At 32.1% G+C, this 20,184-nt stretch overlaps 1 protein-coding gene across 1 annotated transcript; it reads right to left on the bottom strand.

Moving 5' to 3' along the window:
- Window positions 1–11,886: 11,886 nt before the first annotated feature.
- LOC134700367 (dnaJ homolog subfamily B member 4-like) lies at window positions 11,887–19,241 on the bottom strand. The gene is made up of 3 exons (XM_063561721.1): window positions 18,290–19,241; window positions 13,853–15,230; window positions 11,887–13,175 (listed from the first exon to the last, which is right to left on the bottom strand). Exons 1-2 carry the CDS (start codon window positions 19,118–19,120, stop codon window positions 14,997–14,999), a joined length of 1,065 nt encoding a protein of 354 aa, XP_063417791.1. The 5' UTR covers window positions 19,121–19,241; the 3' UTR covers window positions 11,887–13,175; window positions 13,853–14,996.
- Window positions 19,242–20,184: the final 943 nt, after the last annotated feature.

Raw genomic sequence — 20,184 nt, 5'->3', positions numbered from 1 at the left:
CGAAAAATGAAAAAAAAAGTTTTTACTATAGTTTTGACTATTGATGAAATTTACTGTGTGAAACTGCTTATTTCATTTTGTTAATCTTGTTATATCTTTTTTTTTTTATAGATCTATAACAAAATTACCTTTGGTAGTGTCTTTTTAATGACGCGACAACTAGAAGTAAACCTGTTAATAACCCTGACCATATGAGTATATACCCATATGGTCATGACCATACGCGTATGGTCCAAATACTCATATGGTCCGGAACATATATGAAAACACAAGTCTAGCTTAGAAATTTTCTTTAACTGCTAGCTGGAAGCAGTAATAAAGGGAAACATGATCTTTATGGCAAAAAATACATTTTAATGTTATTGAAATTGTGTTCAAAGCAAACTGAGTTGTATCCGTTTTAATATTTATATCTTCAGAAATTGATTTTTAAGATGAAAATTTTCATTTGGAATTACATAAAGAATAAAGATTACATGAGACATTAATCATAAATATCATTATTAAAAGCTGTGGGTTCCAATAATTTTGTTCAATCAAATTTACTTTGGTTAAGAAGTCTCTACCCCAAAATGTACATAGAATGTTGTATAAGCAATTCTGTTTTTTTAATTAAAACCAGAAAATTTCAGCATTTGTTCTGAAAATGAAAATTGCCTGACTGGAAAATTGCATTGAGCCCAACTTGATAAAAGAATCTACAATTGAGAAGATTTTACTGTAATTCTAATCATTTTCTTAACCACCGGGTATATTCCTGATTTTTTAAAGAATTAGAATAAATGAAATAAACTGCTGCCATTTTTTTATACCCCAACATTAAAATAAATTGTAATCACCTTATCCATCCATTGTCATACTTATATTTTCATCAAACTTTTCCTAAAACTACTATTAACATTGATTGAGTCAGCAGCTTTAAAGAGAGTAGTTGTAAAATGTAGCTTTTTTTAATCTGTCAGATATATACTTCTTTTTTGTTCATACTTTGGACTGATGAATGAATTTAAAAACTTTTCATCATATATTACTCCGTTACTACGGACAAGATTCCCTTTGTATTGGGTCAGAAGCTAAACAGTGATTAGTTTTGTGTGTTTGTTAATTTTAGAACTGTCAGACACCATATTTCTGTTTTGTTTTACTTTGAATTACATATGAGATTATGATAACATGAAAACGGGTATAATATTGTTGTTGTTTCATTGAAATATTGTAATTGATTGTAGATCAAACAAGAGTAATATATCAATGCTTCTGCAATACCAAAAAAAATAAAGGAAAAACTACTATTATCTTTTTAACATTCTCCTTAAAACAATTACAGGCTTTGAATCTATTATGAAAATATGATTTACTGTGGATTCATTTATTTTCGTGGGTACCAATTTTTGTGGATTAAGGAAAACTTACATGTTCATGGATATTTAATTTCGTGTTATTGCCAAAGACTTGCATACAAGCCAATGAAAAATTTGTCATTCGTTGAACATTTGATTTTGTGGTTTACCTATACCCACGAAATCCATGAAAATGGGTATCCAACGAAAAATGATGATTCCACAGTATCACTCTTGATCCAAGACAACCCTGTAGCTAAGAAACAGAATATATATTTATCAGTCAATCTGTTTTGCCTATTGTATATATATTGTATGTTAAATAACGATTCAAACAGTGCATCATCAGCCTATTCGGCTGGCTGAAGATTTATATTATGTATTTAATGTAACAATTTACTTTATATTCAGGTTGCACTATAATAAACAATTCTTCTTCTTCTTCTTCTATATGAAATAAGGAAAGAAAAGGGAAAGAACTATATGTGTGTACTCCTGACAAATCAATTGAGCATACAACACTTAAAACATTGTTTAAATGAAAACAAAAAATGAATGTCCATATATGTTGTAGAAATGGAGAGAACATTGGAATACAAATTAATTGTATAGAGTATAGAATATGAATTATTATTATAATGTTATACAAATCTTTGTTTTTGAATCTTTAACATTAACTTTTATTGTATAGTTACTGTATTGTGTTCTGTCATCTGTATCAATTTTGTAGAAAGTTTTACACATGTTGACTAATGTTAAAAAAAAAAATGAATAGCAGATAATATGTTTAATGTAAAGTCCACATATTGACTTAGTTATCAACATAAAATGACATATATTTTTTGGTCAAATAAAAGAGTTAGATTTTCTTGTTGGAGATTTTATAGTACCGGTAATGCTCCCCTAGAATTACTTTGTTTTTATCAAATTACATATTTGTGAGTAAATGAACAATGAAATAACAAAGATTTTACCAAATTGAAAAGCTTAATTAATTAAGTAGACAATAGTTTTTCAGTTTCTTAGAACCTGAAATCCAGCAACCTTATACTAATTCTTCTGCACACACCATTTATTACTTTCAGATCAATGAATGCTACCTTTTCTATATTTTTTTTATTTCATTGAGTAAAAATATCTGTTTCTTCTTATTTATTGTCATTTTGTGAACTTGGTCCTCATCTATATCACATTACACTTAAAAGTGGTACGTCATTTAATTCATTTTAATAAGCATGTTTATTATTATGTCTTGTTATTTAATTTATGTTGAAATAAATTTTTATTTCTTTTTTATGTATTAGTTTGTATCAATTCATGGCAGGGTCAATAACTTACACTAAGCTTTTCAAGGATACATCATTAAATATGATAATCTTTTGTCACATGAAATATGGTGGGAGTGTAGTAAAACTCTTTCACCTTTTCAAGTACGTAAGTGTTGGCTGTAGAATATATACAGATGTTAAAGACGTAAGAGGAATACTTTATACTTGGATGTTGTCAAGTCACACAAGTCATTTGTATACATTTCCTTATGTATAAGTTCACATAGACAATTTTTGGCAGAATTAGTTTAGTGTCTCTGATAACTCCTTACTAACCAAAATTATGAAGAAAAAAAGTTAGAATAAATGCCAAACTTCAATATACATTCATTAACTCTGACGAAATGAAATGGTGATTATCAACTAATATAAAAAAGAAGATGTGGTATGACTGCCAAAGAGACAACTATCCATAAAAAACCAAAATGACACCAACATTAACAACTATAGATCACTGTACAGCCTTCAACAATGAGCAAAGCCCATACCGCATAGTCAGCTATAAAAGGCCCTGATATGAAACTAAACAATTCAAACAAGAAAACTAACGGCCTTATTAACAAAAAAATGGACAACTAATTTATACTCCTGGCTTAATTTCTACAGGCAATTCAGAAGAATATAGTGAGTTAAAAAAAGGTTTTATATCTAGCCAAACCTCTAACTTATTTCACAGTAGTTTATAGTTCTGTTATATTGAAAAAAATGAATGAGCAATCCAAACATTCATTATTGATTAGCCTAACAATAATTATGATCCAGGATCCAAAACTGAGAAAACACACATTACAGATATATAAGAACACAACAAAAAAAGTACTCAAGTTTGATTCTTTGAGACCAAATTTAATACTAAAAAAATAAACCAAAGAACAGTACTTTTATTGTTGTTGGTCATCATTGAAGGTCTTGAATGAATATGCTGTCTATTTCTTTAAATCTGTAGAATACTTGGGCTAAAATTGTATATATTATATTAATCTTTACAAATGAAGCTTGATTTATCATTTATTTCCAGTGGCAGTCGAATTTTCAACACTTTTTTTCCCAAAACCTACAATAGTGCATATAAAAATAAATTCACGGTAAACTTGTTTCTTTCTGAAAAACAGAAGAAATATTTGCCACTGGACATTAAGAAAATGAGACTAAATCACTCATCATAAGGAGTTAACAGTCTATAATGCATCATAATGTATATCTTTTGAAAAACTACTGCAATCAAAAGATGCTTCTAAAGGATTTTGTGTGCTAGGGTAAATAGGGCTCCCAATACTGTGGATTTACGAAAATGACTTCCTTGGAGATGTTATTTCGTGATTTACCAAATTATTCGTACAAGCCTCAGAGAAAATTTGTTTTTCGATTAACATTTTGTTTCATGGTTTACCTTTACTCACTAAATCCACGAAAATTGGAATTCCAGGAATAATAATGAGCTCACATTACATGGATATCTATACACAATTCAAGCAAGGATTTGTATAGTAAGACTATAACTATACAAATCCTTGATTCAAGGAAACCTGTGTTGGATAATTTCATTAGTGAAGAACAAAACACGTCACTGTCTACTGAGGAAAAGGAAGTGTGGGGGGAAATCATTTTAGGACGAGAGGATGGAAAGAGAGATTATTATATTGAGTGGTTGAAATGTTGTTTTGTTAATAAAAGTTTTTGATAGCAACATTTAAAACGTCAGGGTTTTTCCAAAAGGGATTTTTGTTCAGTGTACTGATATGGATAGTAAACTGTCTGCACATTGCTAAAAAAACAAAGAAATATTGCTGCCAACGTTTTCTTAAAAACTGTGGTCCAAAAAGACAGGCTTTTAAAAAAACTTACCTTATTCTAAATGGTTACAAATGCGACGCTGTAATAAGATCTTTGAATATTGTATTTATTGGTATCAGTATTGATTTTATTACCAGTAAATAATAGCAAACTTAATAGTATCAATTATATACATATGCACATTTATGACTTTTTAATTTGTCGGTAATTGTGACATTGTATCTTGGCATTACACAAGATCATGTTTTTTTTCTCCGACTTTATGATATATTATTACAAAATCGTTGGATGTTGGATGTGAAATGATTGATACTTTAGTCCTACATGCATGATTTTTAGGATTAGTTGTTATTTGCTTTGAACTAGCTGTCAATAAATGCGAGTACACTCCAATCTGCACTTAGTTTCTTTTTGTTGCTTTAATGTGCATGTGCCCGTCTGACCCCGTCGGTCGCATTCTGTGTTCAGTTTTGTTAGATGTTTTTCTATGTATTCATCTGATGAGTGACGTTATATAAATAAGACTTCTTCAACTGTTTTTTATAGTTTGTTCTTATACAATAAGTTATAACACCACTGTCCCAGGTTACCGCCACATTCTGCCCCAATCAAAAAGTCAGTTCAAGTTGTTGTCGTTTGTTGCTGTGCTACATATGAAAAGTATGTGTTTGTTTATGTTCGTTCATTACTTTGTACATTATGATGCCTTTAGTTTTATCGTTTGAATTGTTTTACATTTGTCATTTTAGGACCTATTATAGCCAATTATTCGATATGTGTTTTTTTCATTGGTGAAGGCCGAACGGTGACCTATAGTGTAATTTTGTCTTTTGTGGAGAGTAAAACTAATTGAAATATTGATCTCTGATTAGGCGTTATACTAGATATGTAGTATATATAAATTAATCAGAGATCAGTATTTTAATTAGATTGGTGGAGAGGTGTCTCATTGGCCATCATACCACATCTTCTTTTTTTACTATAAATAGGAAATAATAAAACAGATTTTTTTTTAAAACATTGATGACCACAGTTTTAATCTTTGGTCGACTCCCTGTGTTTTACTTCTGTTAGATTGACATTCACCATTGACTAAAACATTAATTGTGTAAATCGTTTGCATAAGCATTGTTCAAACAATGTTAGCTTTCTCACTACTATATTAATGATTCTTTCATTTGGCAAGATATACTGAACATTATTAATTGCATAACAACTTATCAGACCTGTTTCATACTTGTGGATAATGGTATAAGTTTTCAATTTATTCTCAAATGAAACAAATTTCAAATGTACATCTGTATGTAAATATATACAATATTTCGGAGATAGTTCTTGCCTAGTCAGGTTAAACTATGTAGATGGAATTTGATGTATTTCCAAAATTTGATACATGTATTTTAAATCCTACGTCAGAACATCACATACTAGTAATAGAAAAGTTGGAAATGGGGTGAAAATATTTTCTATGAGACTCAAAAAAATGAGTTGAAAGACAAAGATGGGAAAACTTACAGTTATTGTACAGCCTTGAACAATGAGCAAAACCAATAAGTATATTTGCTGTAGGAGAGGGGATCCAATGTAAAATAATTCAAAAGATGAAACCAGAGACATATAATACAATATATGTCTCTGATGAAACCATGCAACTGCAAAATTCAACTACAAATTGAGCAAAATAATAATTCTGACAGACAGCACATGCAATATGCAAAATTACATACTGCTGTTTGGGACAGAAACATAAAAATGTATATTGATAAAACAAAAACAAAAGTATCAAAATGTTGAATGATAGCAATTTGTTTAGTGTATCCTCCTCGTACTCAGAATACTTCAAACGTAGTTTGCCTCTGAGACATTTCTTATATATATAGGAAGTAAAGTTTACATCACGAATCATCGACTTTCAAATCACTATATTTGATTATATTTTCCTTCGACTATTAAATGTTAGTGATGACGAATGTACCCTTTACTGTAATATAATGCATGATAGACAAAATTGTATTACGTTTTATTGCAAAAAGTCTTTAGTGTATTCATGCATGCAAATAGATTGACTGCAATCAATGAAAAGTTAGGTAACTAAAAAGAAGGATAAAGTACACTTCAGTGTGAAAATGAAAAGAATAAGTCAAGTGAATGTATATAAATTAAACCAGTGCTATTTTCATCAGAGACATTTAAATAAATGCATACGGTTCATTGGTCACTGTGTCAATAATTGGGAAGCCTGCATCGAAAACTAGATGATAATGTTGGAATAAATTGGCCTTATGGTATTTCGGAATTTCCCAATTAAAAAGAAAATCCAAGATTACAATGAAAAGTAAGCCTCGTCTCCAAAATGCATTGATGTATAACAACTACGAGTGGAATGTGAAAACTAATTATTTGAGAATCAAATTTTAAACAACTTAATTCAAAACTAATTAAGTAAATAAAAATATTACATACTTATTGATCATTACATCTTAAATGCACGTTAGATAATTATATGTCACTTACATTGTAGTATATGAGATCTTAACTCGAGTTGAAAAATAACAATTTTATTCTTGATCTGAACAGGGATTAGCTGCGAAAACGTAGCTCTTAAGGTCCTTTTGATGATTTTTGATATTTGCGGACCAAATCAAAAGGACAATAGAGCAACGTTTTCGCAGCTTAACAGGGATACGATACGTTATACGACTCAATAAATCACAAAAAAAACATAAATTGTATCTATATGTCTTTCTGTAAGGCTACTAATATCGTAAATATGTATTCCGTCCTCTTTTCTTTGAATGTGCCTACCAAAATTAGACTTATAACCGGTTTTGTATTTGTATAACAACAACATGACTGATGCCATTAGTGAAGCAGGACCTGCTTGTCTTATAACCGTTTGAGATCACTCCGGCGTTTGTTAGGGTACATGTTGCTCAGTCTAAAGTTATGTCCACAGTTCTGCGTATGGTAATTTGTCTTTTATAACAAGGCATTGTCAGTTTGTTTTCGACTTATTATTATGAGTGTGAATAATCCGGATTTTGGCATCTTTCATATCTCTTTCAACAGCTTTACTTCAAAAGTACACATCAATAGGTCATACATACTCATCATACCTGTAGCACTTTTACATGTTATAGTGACCTAATATACTTTAATTTGGTGTAAGGATTGTGGTTGTAACGTCATTTAATTGGAACATAGTTACTCATAACGTCCGTAGAGATGTCAACTTCACCACTAAGAACTCTTGTATGGTTTACAGCCAATTCCATTGAGTGTGTAGGCAAAGATAATATATTTGGTTACCTTGCTTGCTAGCTGGACCGTTAAGTCATTATAAGTTAGGTTACTGAACTGCCCTCCTCGAAGAGTAGAATAGTCCGACAGATAACCAACCAGGGCGAAATCATAGCTAGCTGACTATGCGGTATGGGCTTTGCTCATTGTTGAAGGCCGTACGGTGACCTATAGTCGTTAATGTCTGTGTCATTTTGGTCTTTTGTGGATAGTTGTCTCATTGGCAATCATACCACATCTTTTTTATATAGTATACCTTACCTATAATAACGATTTCACGGTTAAGCTATATATATAGCTAGGAAGCAAGTTAATCAAATATATAACCTTTGCCTACCCACTCAATGGAATCAGCTGTAATAGTTTCAGGCAGTGTAAGCATTGACCCTCTATCAAGGAAATTATGATAGGAAATACAAGCTCTGTAATATCTTATAATCTATGAGATACATGATTGTATGTGACATACATCATATACAGGCACTACTGGAATGTTGCTACATAAAGATACAAAGTGTACAATTGTGAAGCAACTTCCCGAAGAGCAAATTATTAAACAATAGGTCTAGCTCTAATACGGTACCCGGACAACAACGCAATCAAATTAAAGAAGCTTCAAGTCCAGATTAACATTTTTCTGGGACTAGGATGCTATAGTATACCCGATATGCATCAGTAAAACAATAAATAAGTCAGATATTACTATATCATGGTTACTTAGTAAATGAGAACTTAGTTCGATTCAATAAAATCGAATTAATGAAATGACGTTTTAAAACTTTCTAAAACCAGTTGGTAAACGAATTGAGTATCTCGTGTCATCTTTTTAGTCTCTCTGAGGCGTTTCTGAGGTTTTTAAGTTGTGAACATTGATGCAGATGGTACATGTTCACTAATGTTCCACTATAGTACAGATAGGTTTCAATATTCTTTCGCCAAATATCTACTAGTATTAGAGAAAATATTTCTTAAAGAGAAATTAAACCAGCATAGCAAAATAATATCTTCCTTTCGTAATGGTATGAAAGTTTGTTTGGTAATCCGAAATAGAATATAAGCTATAGGACAATCTAGACTTTTGTGTTTGTGTATTTAAAGATAAAGATTAGTAGGCAGACAAAACTCTGTAATGTTGACTAACATTATATGCTGTAATGATTTTAAGTTTAAACATGACAGGCCTTATCGTAGATATTCTATCTGTAAAGAAGATTCTCTCAGCACAATAAACATGAACAAGTGTCTAAACAAATTTTCTTTTAAAGTCCACCGGTTTTATTCGAATCATCAATTTATCTTCAGGCCTCTCGAAATTTATTTGATGTTCTTCTGATTCGCAGTTTTTGTCTCTTTCTTTAACTGTTTTTACTACCATTTTCTATTCTATAAACCCGAAACACATGTCCGAAGAGTTCGGCAAATGCAAACAAGGTATTTCGAATGCATGATTATAGAACTATAACATGTATAAATAAATTCATAAAATAAGTGCGAGAAAACAAAATTAACGAGCGGGTCTGTACCCTTATTGCATATGGCTGCATGGATAGCAAAATAATAATTATCAAACGGCTGCGATTATATTTCAAATAGCGGATACATAGGATTTTTGACTGCTCTTCGTCTTACATTTAATTTGTGTTTATATATTACAATATTGGATATGGCTTGCAATATGCAGTATGAATTTTGTTCATTGTTGAAGGTAGTAAAGCTACCTATAGTTATTAGCTTCTACGTCACTTTGTCTCATATTTTCGCATACCACATACATTTTTTAAATCACTAGTATATTATGCTTTTTTCGTGATTTATAGAGGTTACAATGTGGAAATCCAGTTGTAACATTCTTTATTTACTCATTGCAGTTCAAGACAGCAAATTCCATTTCCTACATATATGAATTCCTTATCGTTCTTAATGTCAGATAAAAAATCTGATATAACATGAATTCCAGGCATGATGTCTTGTAGCATCAACACCAACACAGATATTCTGACATTCGTATAGTTAGTTATATCATTATATAATTAGAAGCTCGTTACTATAGTTGAGATATATGGAATTGCCAAAATAAGCTTGTGAATCCCACACTGCCTTCCGTAAAATATTACTGTTTTCTTAAGCTTCAGTACAATAGTACAAAGAACCAATTCAACATTTAAATCACTTTGTTAGTTTTTACCCCCACCAATTATTAATTTTAACGAGCACAGGCAACTAAATTTTACCTAAACGTATCCAAAATGCTTAAGTTTATATATTAACATTTCACATTAGTAGCAGGGTAGGCTCCATAATGGAAATATTAGTCTTTTCATGATTTGTTGCATACATGCATACCAACACGACCAAAACAATATTCCTTTTATTAGACAGATAAGTAAATAAAAGCTTATGTGGGATACATTTGGAAAGTCGTAATTTCTGTCTTCTGTACATATCAATACATGCTTCTGTACCCTTTTTTCAATTCATCATTAGTGTTCCTCTTTCGCCATATGGCTACAATCACATGTAACGTGACGTCTCAACGTTTAGTGATCTCCTGTGGTGTAGAAGAAAACCTAAACAATGCCTATTTACCATTTTAAATTAGTTTTGCCTACTGTTTCTAGAATAAACGTTTGTTAAGTGATCTTAAGTCAGCAGAAAGTTCCAGAAAGCTAGCAGATCAAAACTCACAGTTGTGGAACAAATGACAGAGTATACAAGCAGACTTCACTAGTCATTATATTAAATTTCTAGACTACTATACTACAGCCTTGTTTCCTTCTGCCTGAGATTCGAGTTGAGGGTGACACAAGGGGCATAGCTTGCTAGATAACGATGGTGATGGATTTGTTTTATGTCAGGTGGGAAATATTACATGCCTATCAGGATGAGAACATGCTAATGAACCTTGATGTGTATTAAACCAACATGCTGAGTAGGTTTTTGATCATGCTCGTTTAAAATGCATGTCTGCAAAGAAGACTTCACCAAGAGCCAAATTCTGATTTTTAAGCATTTGGTTTGACCAAAACTAGTGATTGAATCTACAAACTTCCATTCAAGACTATTCAGAGGTGGATTTAGGTGGGGGGCAGGATGCCACCCCCCCCTCTTTTTTTGGAAAAAATTTGGTTGCTTAAATAGGGAATCACTGAAGCGTGACTGGAACGGCCCCCCTCTTATGAAAATTTCTAGATCCACCAGTGCTATTTGCTCTTTCTGTTGAAGAATTAACTATTGGTGCCCTTTGGCTGTTTTTTGCCCTATTGGATGAGTTGTCTCCAACATATTTTACAATTTCAACCTTTACTAAGTATAAACGAAACATTTAATATTAACGTCTATACTAAACACTATACATGTACTTGTTCTTTAACTTATGTATATACCTTCCATCAACACTTGAAAATGTCTGAATATTTCACAATGTAAATAAGGATTACACCTACATGACCTAGGCTTGTTTCGTATATATCATGTATAGTATCCAAATATTGTCCGTTACTCTAGGAACGAAGGCACAAAATTATGTGCATTCAAAAAAAGAAACATGACATGTAGATGTACAAAACTTTATCTTTAAAATAAGATAGAAACTTGTACTTTCTAAGCTTCAGACAAAAGGTCTACCTGCAGGCACATGAAGTACATGTAGATAAAACATTCAACATGTTCCAAGATATTTTAAGAAATTAGAAAACAAAATCAGTCTGGCTATTTAACTGATTTTTTATCAATAGCTGCATTTATTAAAATCGCGACCAAACATCAGAAGCACAAATGTATCATTCATATACAAAATTTTAAAATGTACATGTAAATGACATCGACACTTTCAAACATTTTTAAGGAATTCATTCAAATTTCTTTGTCTGGCACTTTAACTGGAATTTTTGGATCAATCTCTGTATCTATCATGTCCTAACTTCAGAAGCACAAAGGTATCACCATAATCAGTCAGACACATAAGTACAGTACATCAAGGAGTACATATAGATGAAACAGTCAAAGATATTTTAAGGAATTGAATTATCATTGTGCTGGCATGCACTTTAACTGGAATTTTTGGATCAATCACAGCATTTAGCATGACTAACATCTCAAGCATTTTAAATGAAAGAAATACCATGTTAAATATATAATATTTTTATTAATGGATTGCAAATAGTATGAGCAATTTCACGCAGATGCATTTTTTCATTTTCCAAGTGCATACCTCAACCACACATATACACCAACTCATAAACAATAACATCATCGACTCCCTCGCCAATATTATTGGCAACATATACTACTAAACAATCATACACAAACATGTAACAACAAAACATTTGTAGATATCATCAATTATCCTTATATAAGCTGCTTAATTAAGCAACACAACAAATCTTGTGAACAATCCTTTTTTAAGGCCATCCCCAATAAATGTTAAGTTTAACAGCAGCATGCCTTTTATCAATCCTATTATCATTAAAGGTTGAGAAAAGGTTTTTGCTATTTTTACAGTTAATATATTAGTACTAGTGTACTTATCTTTTTTCAACAAGTACATTTTATATATTTTTAGCAAGAATGCAGAGAATGAAGACAGAAAATCTGTTTTGGGAAAAGAAAAAAGTATTTATGAATGATAAATTTGGTGCTTTATAAAAAGAACATCTATTTTAGTGTCTTTCAGAAATAATTCATCACTCTTTATCCAAGGGAAGGTTAACCATGTATACCAATATAAAACATAATAAACAATGTAGGATGGCCATTAACCAAATTTTAATCTAATTGTGGTACTTCGTTAAAATTTTCAGTCAAGTTGTGACTATTGCATGAATGGACATTTAAATTTTATTGTCTGACCTACCCAGGTTATGGACATAAGGAGCTTAAATTTTAAATAATTTGACAGTTTACATACTGAACAAAGGCAATGCTACTACAATGACCTACAGTTGACTAGTATTTAAACAGTTCCTTTACCATAATATTTTGTTAAGAGAGTATTACATACTACACTTTAAAATTTCAAAAGAAGACTTGTGATTTTCTAAAAATTAAATCAAGTCTAAATAACAGTTTCATATAATAATACAAGTTTACGACCTTTAACATAGTTTACATGTCCTTACATGTATGAAAATTGGAGCACTGAATTGTGTGTGGAATAATTGCCAATCAATTGCTATTCAACCGACATGACAGAGAGAAAGGACCTGGATGTAAGCTACTGTAATAGATCTTCTTACAACCTGCAACAACAGGGGCGGATCCAGCCATTTTCAAAAGGGGAGTTCCCAACCCAGGACAAAGGGGGGGTTCCAACTATATGTCCCCATTCAAATGCATTGATTGGCAAAAAAAGGGGGGTAGGGTTCCAACTCCCCCCCCCCCTGGATCTGCCAATGAAAAATAAGCTAGGCTCATACTATATACAGTCAGGGGTACTACTTATACAAGTGTATTTTATTTACTTGAAGAAGTAAAAAAAAATATACACATATAAGTAAATTTGTAGGATACTTATACAAGTGAATTTTATTAACATGTATAGGTAAAAAAAAATGGCTTAGTTATGTCCCTTAGGCGTTCAGAATTTTTTACTTGTATAAGTAAAAAAATCATCCTTTCTTCTTTTCTTGAATTCTTAAGATTTCTTTGCTCTAATAGAATTTTAAATTGTGTACCCTTTACAGATGTCTTTAATAATTATTTAAGTGTAATTTCATGGACAATGAAAGTCCCATTTGTCTGTTATCTTCTTAAAACTGCTCATTTACAAGCCCCAAAGGAGCAATTTTTGAAGGCCTTGCACAAATATACAAGATCTTTGCTCAATCAGTTTCTTTGATGAATTAATGAGATGAAACATTGATCTTTAATGAAAAAAATTGAGCAAACCTGGGAAAATTTTTTAAAGGCATGATTTTACTTCTCAAAACTTGAGAATTTTTGTTGGATTGTAAGAAAAATTTACTTATACAAGTAAATTTTTCAGAAAATTAAGGGGAGATTATTCAAACATTATTTATTTACTTATAAGTGTATATTTTTTTTCACTTCTTTAAGTAAATAAAATACACTTGTACAAGTAGTACCCCTGACTGATATAATAGTAAGCTGCAAGTATAACTGTACATGTACCAAATGTATATTTGCACTGGCAGGTCATTAATTTTTTAATATTAAGTTTACCCATGTTCGTGTCATCATGTTGCAAATTCAAATAGTAAAATTGTACTTTAAAATCCTTTTTGCATTTTTATTATAAACATTACCAGACTGAATTGTATAACAATTAAATTATTCAAAATTTTTAATAATAATGCAAGAAACTACCATACAATCATAACAATGTTATCTGTTTTGGCCTTAGGGGAAAGAACAGCTTGATACAAAATTTGTAGATCTGGTCACCACACAATGGATAATTTAAACTTATATTTCTTTTACACAAGGAGTAATTCTTTTTGGGAGTTTAAATTATCCATATATAATATTACAATGGAAGATCATACAATACAATACAATATGAAATAAAATAAAATATTGAATTGAACAAAATACAAATGTAACTCCAAAGACCTTCATTTGTTTTATACTTGTACAGTTATACATGTACACGTATGTTTTAAATTTCATTAATCACTTTCAAACCCTACATGTATTCAAAAAGCAAAAAAATAAAGAAATAAGATGTATGTATTTATTTAACACATATTACATGACCCTATCCTGATTTTTTTCCTGTATTTGCTACAGTTAACATGTACATCCTGATGTTTAAAGTAATAAATTAATCCTGCATGCATGTTAAACTTTCTTTTCATTACAGTCACAACTACACTATTTATAGCACAACTGGACTTCCCCCTACAAACCAGTTCATGATGTTCTAATTAATCATGGCTATTTAACTTCTGATTCTTTTGTATAGGTACAAAGTATTAATGTAAATACATGCATGAATCATCGCACTACTTAACTGGCTGTGCTCCAAAGAACATGAAAAATACACCTACAAAACTTATCTTATCCCCTGTAGGTTCGTACATCTTGTCTAGATAAATAATCATAAACAATGATAACACTACAAACTTTTATCTAGAATCATAGTTTTTTAAAGATGATAAAATTCTAGTACATAGAAAATGAGAATGTTTTCAAGTTCATCGACACAATTTTCTCGAACAATGACTTGTTGATTTCACAGTTTCTAATTAATAACTTTAATTAAATAATTAATATTCTATGATCGTGGTAGACAGTCTGAAAGAATTTCTTTAGCACTTTGTGACAATTGACTAGGGAAAGTAACGTCAAATTCTATAATTAGGTCCCCTCTCCTTGAGGGTTGTTTAGGAAGTGGAAGTCCTTCTCCCTGAATTCTTTTGACAGAGTTTGGTTTTATCACTTCCGTTAAACGCAATGGTATCCTCCTACCGTCGATGGTTGGTATCTGTAATGTGGCTCCACACAAGGACTGAAAGAAAATATAACCACATTAATTTACAAGTCAAGAAGAAGCATGTACAAAAGTCAATAAGCATATATACATGTACATGTATGTAAGATTTTATCTCATATTTGAATTTCTATCTGTAAAGCAAGGGTTTTAATAGTCCAGTCTTTACGCTTAACCATAAGTCCTACAGCAATGGCATTCAATTTGGGCTGTAAAATTCTTCTTTACAAGCCAACAGAATCCAACTGAATATTAAAAAAATTGAGCTTCTGTCTTGTGGACTCAAAAAGTTGAGCATGAAGGCTGTAATACAAACTTATTCAGTAATTGTAATTAATTGTGATTGTGTATTTAAATTTCAAAATGTATTGTACATGTACATGTTCCAGACCATATGAGTATTTAGACCATACGCGTATGGTCATGACCATATGCGTATACTCATATGGTCCGACCATACGCGTATGGTCGGACCATATGAGTATATACTCGTTTAGTTATAAACGGGCCAGACCATATGAGTATTTGGACCATATAGGTATTTTCTCAATAATATGCGTGAGAAAACTTTATAAAATAACAATGATTGCTACATGCAATTGTATTATTTACAATTCAAATAACATTAAATATTGGTGTCAAAGCTAGTTTTCTCGCATCATCATGCGTAGGGTGACACTTACGTCCACACGGTACCATAGCTTTTTTTGGGTCCTGGGTCATTCCGATGTGTCTACGATGAAAACCCTCTAGATCTCCAATATCGTAAAACGACTGATACACACAAGTACATCATATCACCAGACAACTTTAAATTATAAACTAGTGTCCTTGCCGGTGACGTCATTCATTTTTTTTAAAACAAGACACGTATAAATATAAAACATTATGAATATTGCACTGTTAATACTAATTATATTAGGTTTCAAAAGTAAGCAATTTATTAAACTCTCCATCCTGTCGACTTTTACGTCAGGTTATAGTAAAACAGCTCATTAATATATTTTTGGAAGTTAACTTCCCAGGTCGACATTTTCCCATTCACTCGTAACGCATAACATATCGGTATACATTTTTGTAAATGAAAAAAAAATGTGTTTTCTATAATTTTGACTAGTGATGAAATTTACTATGTGAAACTGCTTATTTTATTTTGTCATTCTTGTTATAACTAATTTTTAATGAAAAAATTACCTTTGGTAGTGTCTTTTTAATGACGTAACAACTAAAATGGTTATATAAAGAGGTAAGCAATTATGTACCTGTTAATTACCCGACCATACGCGTATGGTCGGACCATATGAGTATATACCCATATGGTCATGACCATACGGGTATGGTCCAAATACTCATATGGTCCGGAACATACACACAATGTATGTATACGTATCCGTTGCGGATCCAGAAATTTTCATAAGTGGGGGCCCACTGACTGCCGTAAGAGGGGCCCACTCCCGTCACGCTTCAGTGATTCCCTGTATAAGCAACCAAATTTTTTTCTCATAAGGGGGGGCCCAGCCCCCCCTAAATCCGCCTAGAGCTGTGTATGATACATTATGTATATCAATGTTTTAAATCAAATTGAATGTTCGTTTTCCTTAAACAGTAAATATATTCTTTTCATGTGCATGTATGCCCCTTAAATTACTCTTGTAAAGTCAATGAATTCATACATGTAGTTTACACATAAATTTATATACAAAATTTGTTAAAGATGGCCTTTTTTTGGCAAAGTTTTAAGCAAACTGTCAGAGCTGAGCATTGTTTGGCTTCATAAGATAAATCCATGTTTGTTCACCTACATGTTACTATTGTACATGAACTCCACCCTCATGACCCTTAAGATTCTTTCCCATTTGTGAACAAGCAATGAACATGATGAAGGACTTTCCCCCCTGTAAAAACCAGTCGAACATCTATTTCAAATACAATTACACATGGATATAAACATGATAAACCTGGATTGTAAATTGATTTTATACCAACAGTACATGTACAATGTACATTTGTACCACCCCTATAACTCTATAACTACATACATATGTAGCATGTCCACAGCAACACACTGTGACAGTTCCAGTTCCATGTATAATTATTTTGCTGGGCCTTAATATAAATTGCTTAAGGAGACATGCACAGGAAATAAAAAGTATTTTTGGGGCATACATGTAGAAATATTTTTGGCACAAATGTTGCTTACATAATGTGCATATGACTGCAAGGTTGAAGCATTGCATCTTACATATACATTGTACATGTATATCACAATGTCATCATTATGCATGTACATGTAATACATCAAAATATATACAATGTATTTCATTTTCAAGCATCATTACACATTTAATTCGGGATTTTGAGATGATTGGTGCACGTGGCACCTTGTTTATAAATTGGCAATTTATTTGGTTAACTAGCAGGGGCAGATCCAGAAATTTCATAAGGGAGCCCACTGACTGCCTATGAGGGGACCTGCTTAAGTCATGCTTCAGTGATTCCCTTTATGAACAACCAATCCCCCCCCCCCAGGGAGAGCCCAGCCAGTTAATCTACATTTTGTACCAAGCTTTATACTTGTAATGCTAGTACTAGACCTACATGTACTACATGTACATGATCTGGTGATATGCATGTACATGACTTTACTATATACATTGTTGTTGTTTGTAAGTCATCAATTCAATCATATAAATTGTAGACAGACATGCAAATGTTCAAGTGTTAGATTCTAAAATACATGTAGCGATGGGGATCATTTAGCTTTGTTGTTGGGTTGTTGTCATACTGACAATTCAATTGCAATCTTAACAGCTTTGTAAAATTAAGATAATCTGGTACGATTGCCATAGACACAAATTGACAGCTAAAGTTGCAATTTCTATTTCCTGAATTTTCCAGAAGATTCTGGAAACAACATGGTTCTTCTATGTGCATGATGTACAAGTGCCTAAAATCAAGTCAGAAATCCCAAAATAACATATTTTAACAATGAGTAAAACCCATACCATAATTCATTAAGAACATAATACTTATTTTCAATAAACTTCTACATAAACTGCACATGTATATATACTTACATCTCTTAGTGTAATCTTTGCTTTATATTTGATATCAGAACCATCTCTGGTAAAAGAAGAATGTGGTTTGTCTTTAATAATGAACACAACATCTGCTGGTATATTGTTTGGAGTCTGATCTCCCTCTTTGGGAAATGTCACTTTTGTGCCAGATTTCCATCCAGGCTTTATATCTATTGTCAATATTTTGTCTTCGTTTCTTGTTGTTCGACCATCTGCATTGAGCACTTTTCTTGTAATTTTTAGTTTTTTTGTTGTACCTTTACAGATATCTTCAAGCGCTATTGGAAGTTCTCTCACAACTGCTGAATCTTTCCTTTTCCTTCTGGGTAAACCAGCTTGTCCCCCTGACCCTGGGAACCCATGAAATCCACCACCGAAAGGATCATCGTCTATATCCATATTTTCATGATGACCACCACCACCTGGTCCAAAATGAAATACACGTGCCCCAGGTCCACCAGGCTGGCCTCCTCCGCCACCGAAAAAGCTGGCAAAAGGGTCATTGTCACCGAAAAACATTTTAAAGGTTTCTCTTGGGTCACCCTGGAACTCGTAGTGGTAAGTTCCACCAGGGCCTCCGGGTCCGCCACTTGGTGATGGCCCGTTTTTCAAACCTTCTTCACCGTACTTATCATATATTTCCTTTTTGTCTTTGTCACTCAATACATCATATGCCTCTGCAATCTCCTTGAATTTTTCCTCGGCACCTGGTGATTTATTTTTGTCTGGATGATATTTCAAAGCCATTTTACGATATCCTTTCTTAATTTCATCTTCTGTTGCCGTCTTGGCTAAACCAAGAACTTTGTAATAGTCCTTTCCCATCATTGATAATTTTTAACGAAAGAAGAAACTCAAATGTCACATAACAAACCTATTTTGCCAACTGTATTTGCCAGGTAAATCTGTCGTTATAACCGATTTTGTAAGGCAATCTGCGACTGCGCAAAATTAGTCTAGACGTTTCCGGTGTTTCCAGAAGATTCTGGAAATGACGTTGTTCTAAGCTAAATATAACCCGAAATTCCATGTATACACAATAGAGAGCGGGAAATTCAAAAACTTATTGCTAAATATAAAGTGGGGTGCTCATTTTCGCCATATCTTTCCATGTTTTCTTCAGTTTTTGTTCAGGTCTTTATCATTTTGAAGTGACAGTAATGATATTTCTATATGAAGATAACTTCAATTCTTAGCTTGAAAACGTGTTTGTGTTGAGAGTCTTGAGAAAAATCATCTGAAAAATGTGATTAAAGGGTGTTTGAAATTTCCAGATTTTTTGTTAACGGGGGACACATATTCGCCGTTTTTACACATCTATCTAAAACCAAATAACTGCAGCTTTCAACAATATTTATCAAATTTTTTTTTTCTTCATTCAGATGATTTTCTAAAAATCGTTGGGCCGTTTTTCGGTCCTTTGCGGTTAGTGCTGAATTTTTTTCTCATTTTCAAAAATAACCATATTTGTTTTAAAAATATAATTTACTGGCATATTTCTTCCATTTCAACAGGGACGTATATATGAGTCCTTGATTTCAACCATCCTTTGAAATTTTTACACCTCAAAATCATAAAACGGCGAAATTGTGTCCACGGCGAATATGAGCGCCCCACTCTACTGTTCTCAGTATCAGGAATTAAAGATCGACATACTCTGATTTTAGTCGCTTTTATCTTATTTTCTGTTTGCTGTTTTACACACACTTGAGTTTGTGTTCCATGAGAGTATGGATGGGCCGGGACCTTCATTTCTATTTCTCTATTCAGAGCGTGGTAAAGGGTTATTTTCGTGCAACGTGTTTTGCCATTTTTATTTCACGTGCAGCCGTGAAAAAGGTTCGTTATTCGCCGTGTTTCATGTAATCCGTAAAAAGGTCAACATGCAAGAC

This window comes from Mytilus trossulus, unplaced genomic scaffold (genome assembly GCF_036588685.1).
Source record: "Mytilus trossulus isolate FHL-02 unplaced genomic scaffold, PNRI_Mtr1.1.1.hap1 h1tg000138l__unscaffolded, whole genome shotgun sequence".
NCBI lineage: Eukaryota > Metazoa > Mollusca > Bivalvia > Mytilida > Mytilidae > Mytilus > Mytilus trossulus.
Note: the sequence above shows the minus strand (reverse complement) of the source record. Positions and strands in the feature narration are given on the sequence as shown.

Bases quoted from the DNA above. Each gene is read 5' to 3' on its own strand.
- LOC134700367 (XM_063561721.1), bottom strand. From the start codon at position 19,120: ATGATGGGAAAGGACTATTACAAAGTTCTTGGTTTAGCCAAGACGGCA. The intron at 15,231-18,289 runs GTAAGTATATAT...ATTTTCTTTCAG, and splicing joins CAAAGATTACACTAAGAGAT to TCCTTGTGTGGAGCCACATT.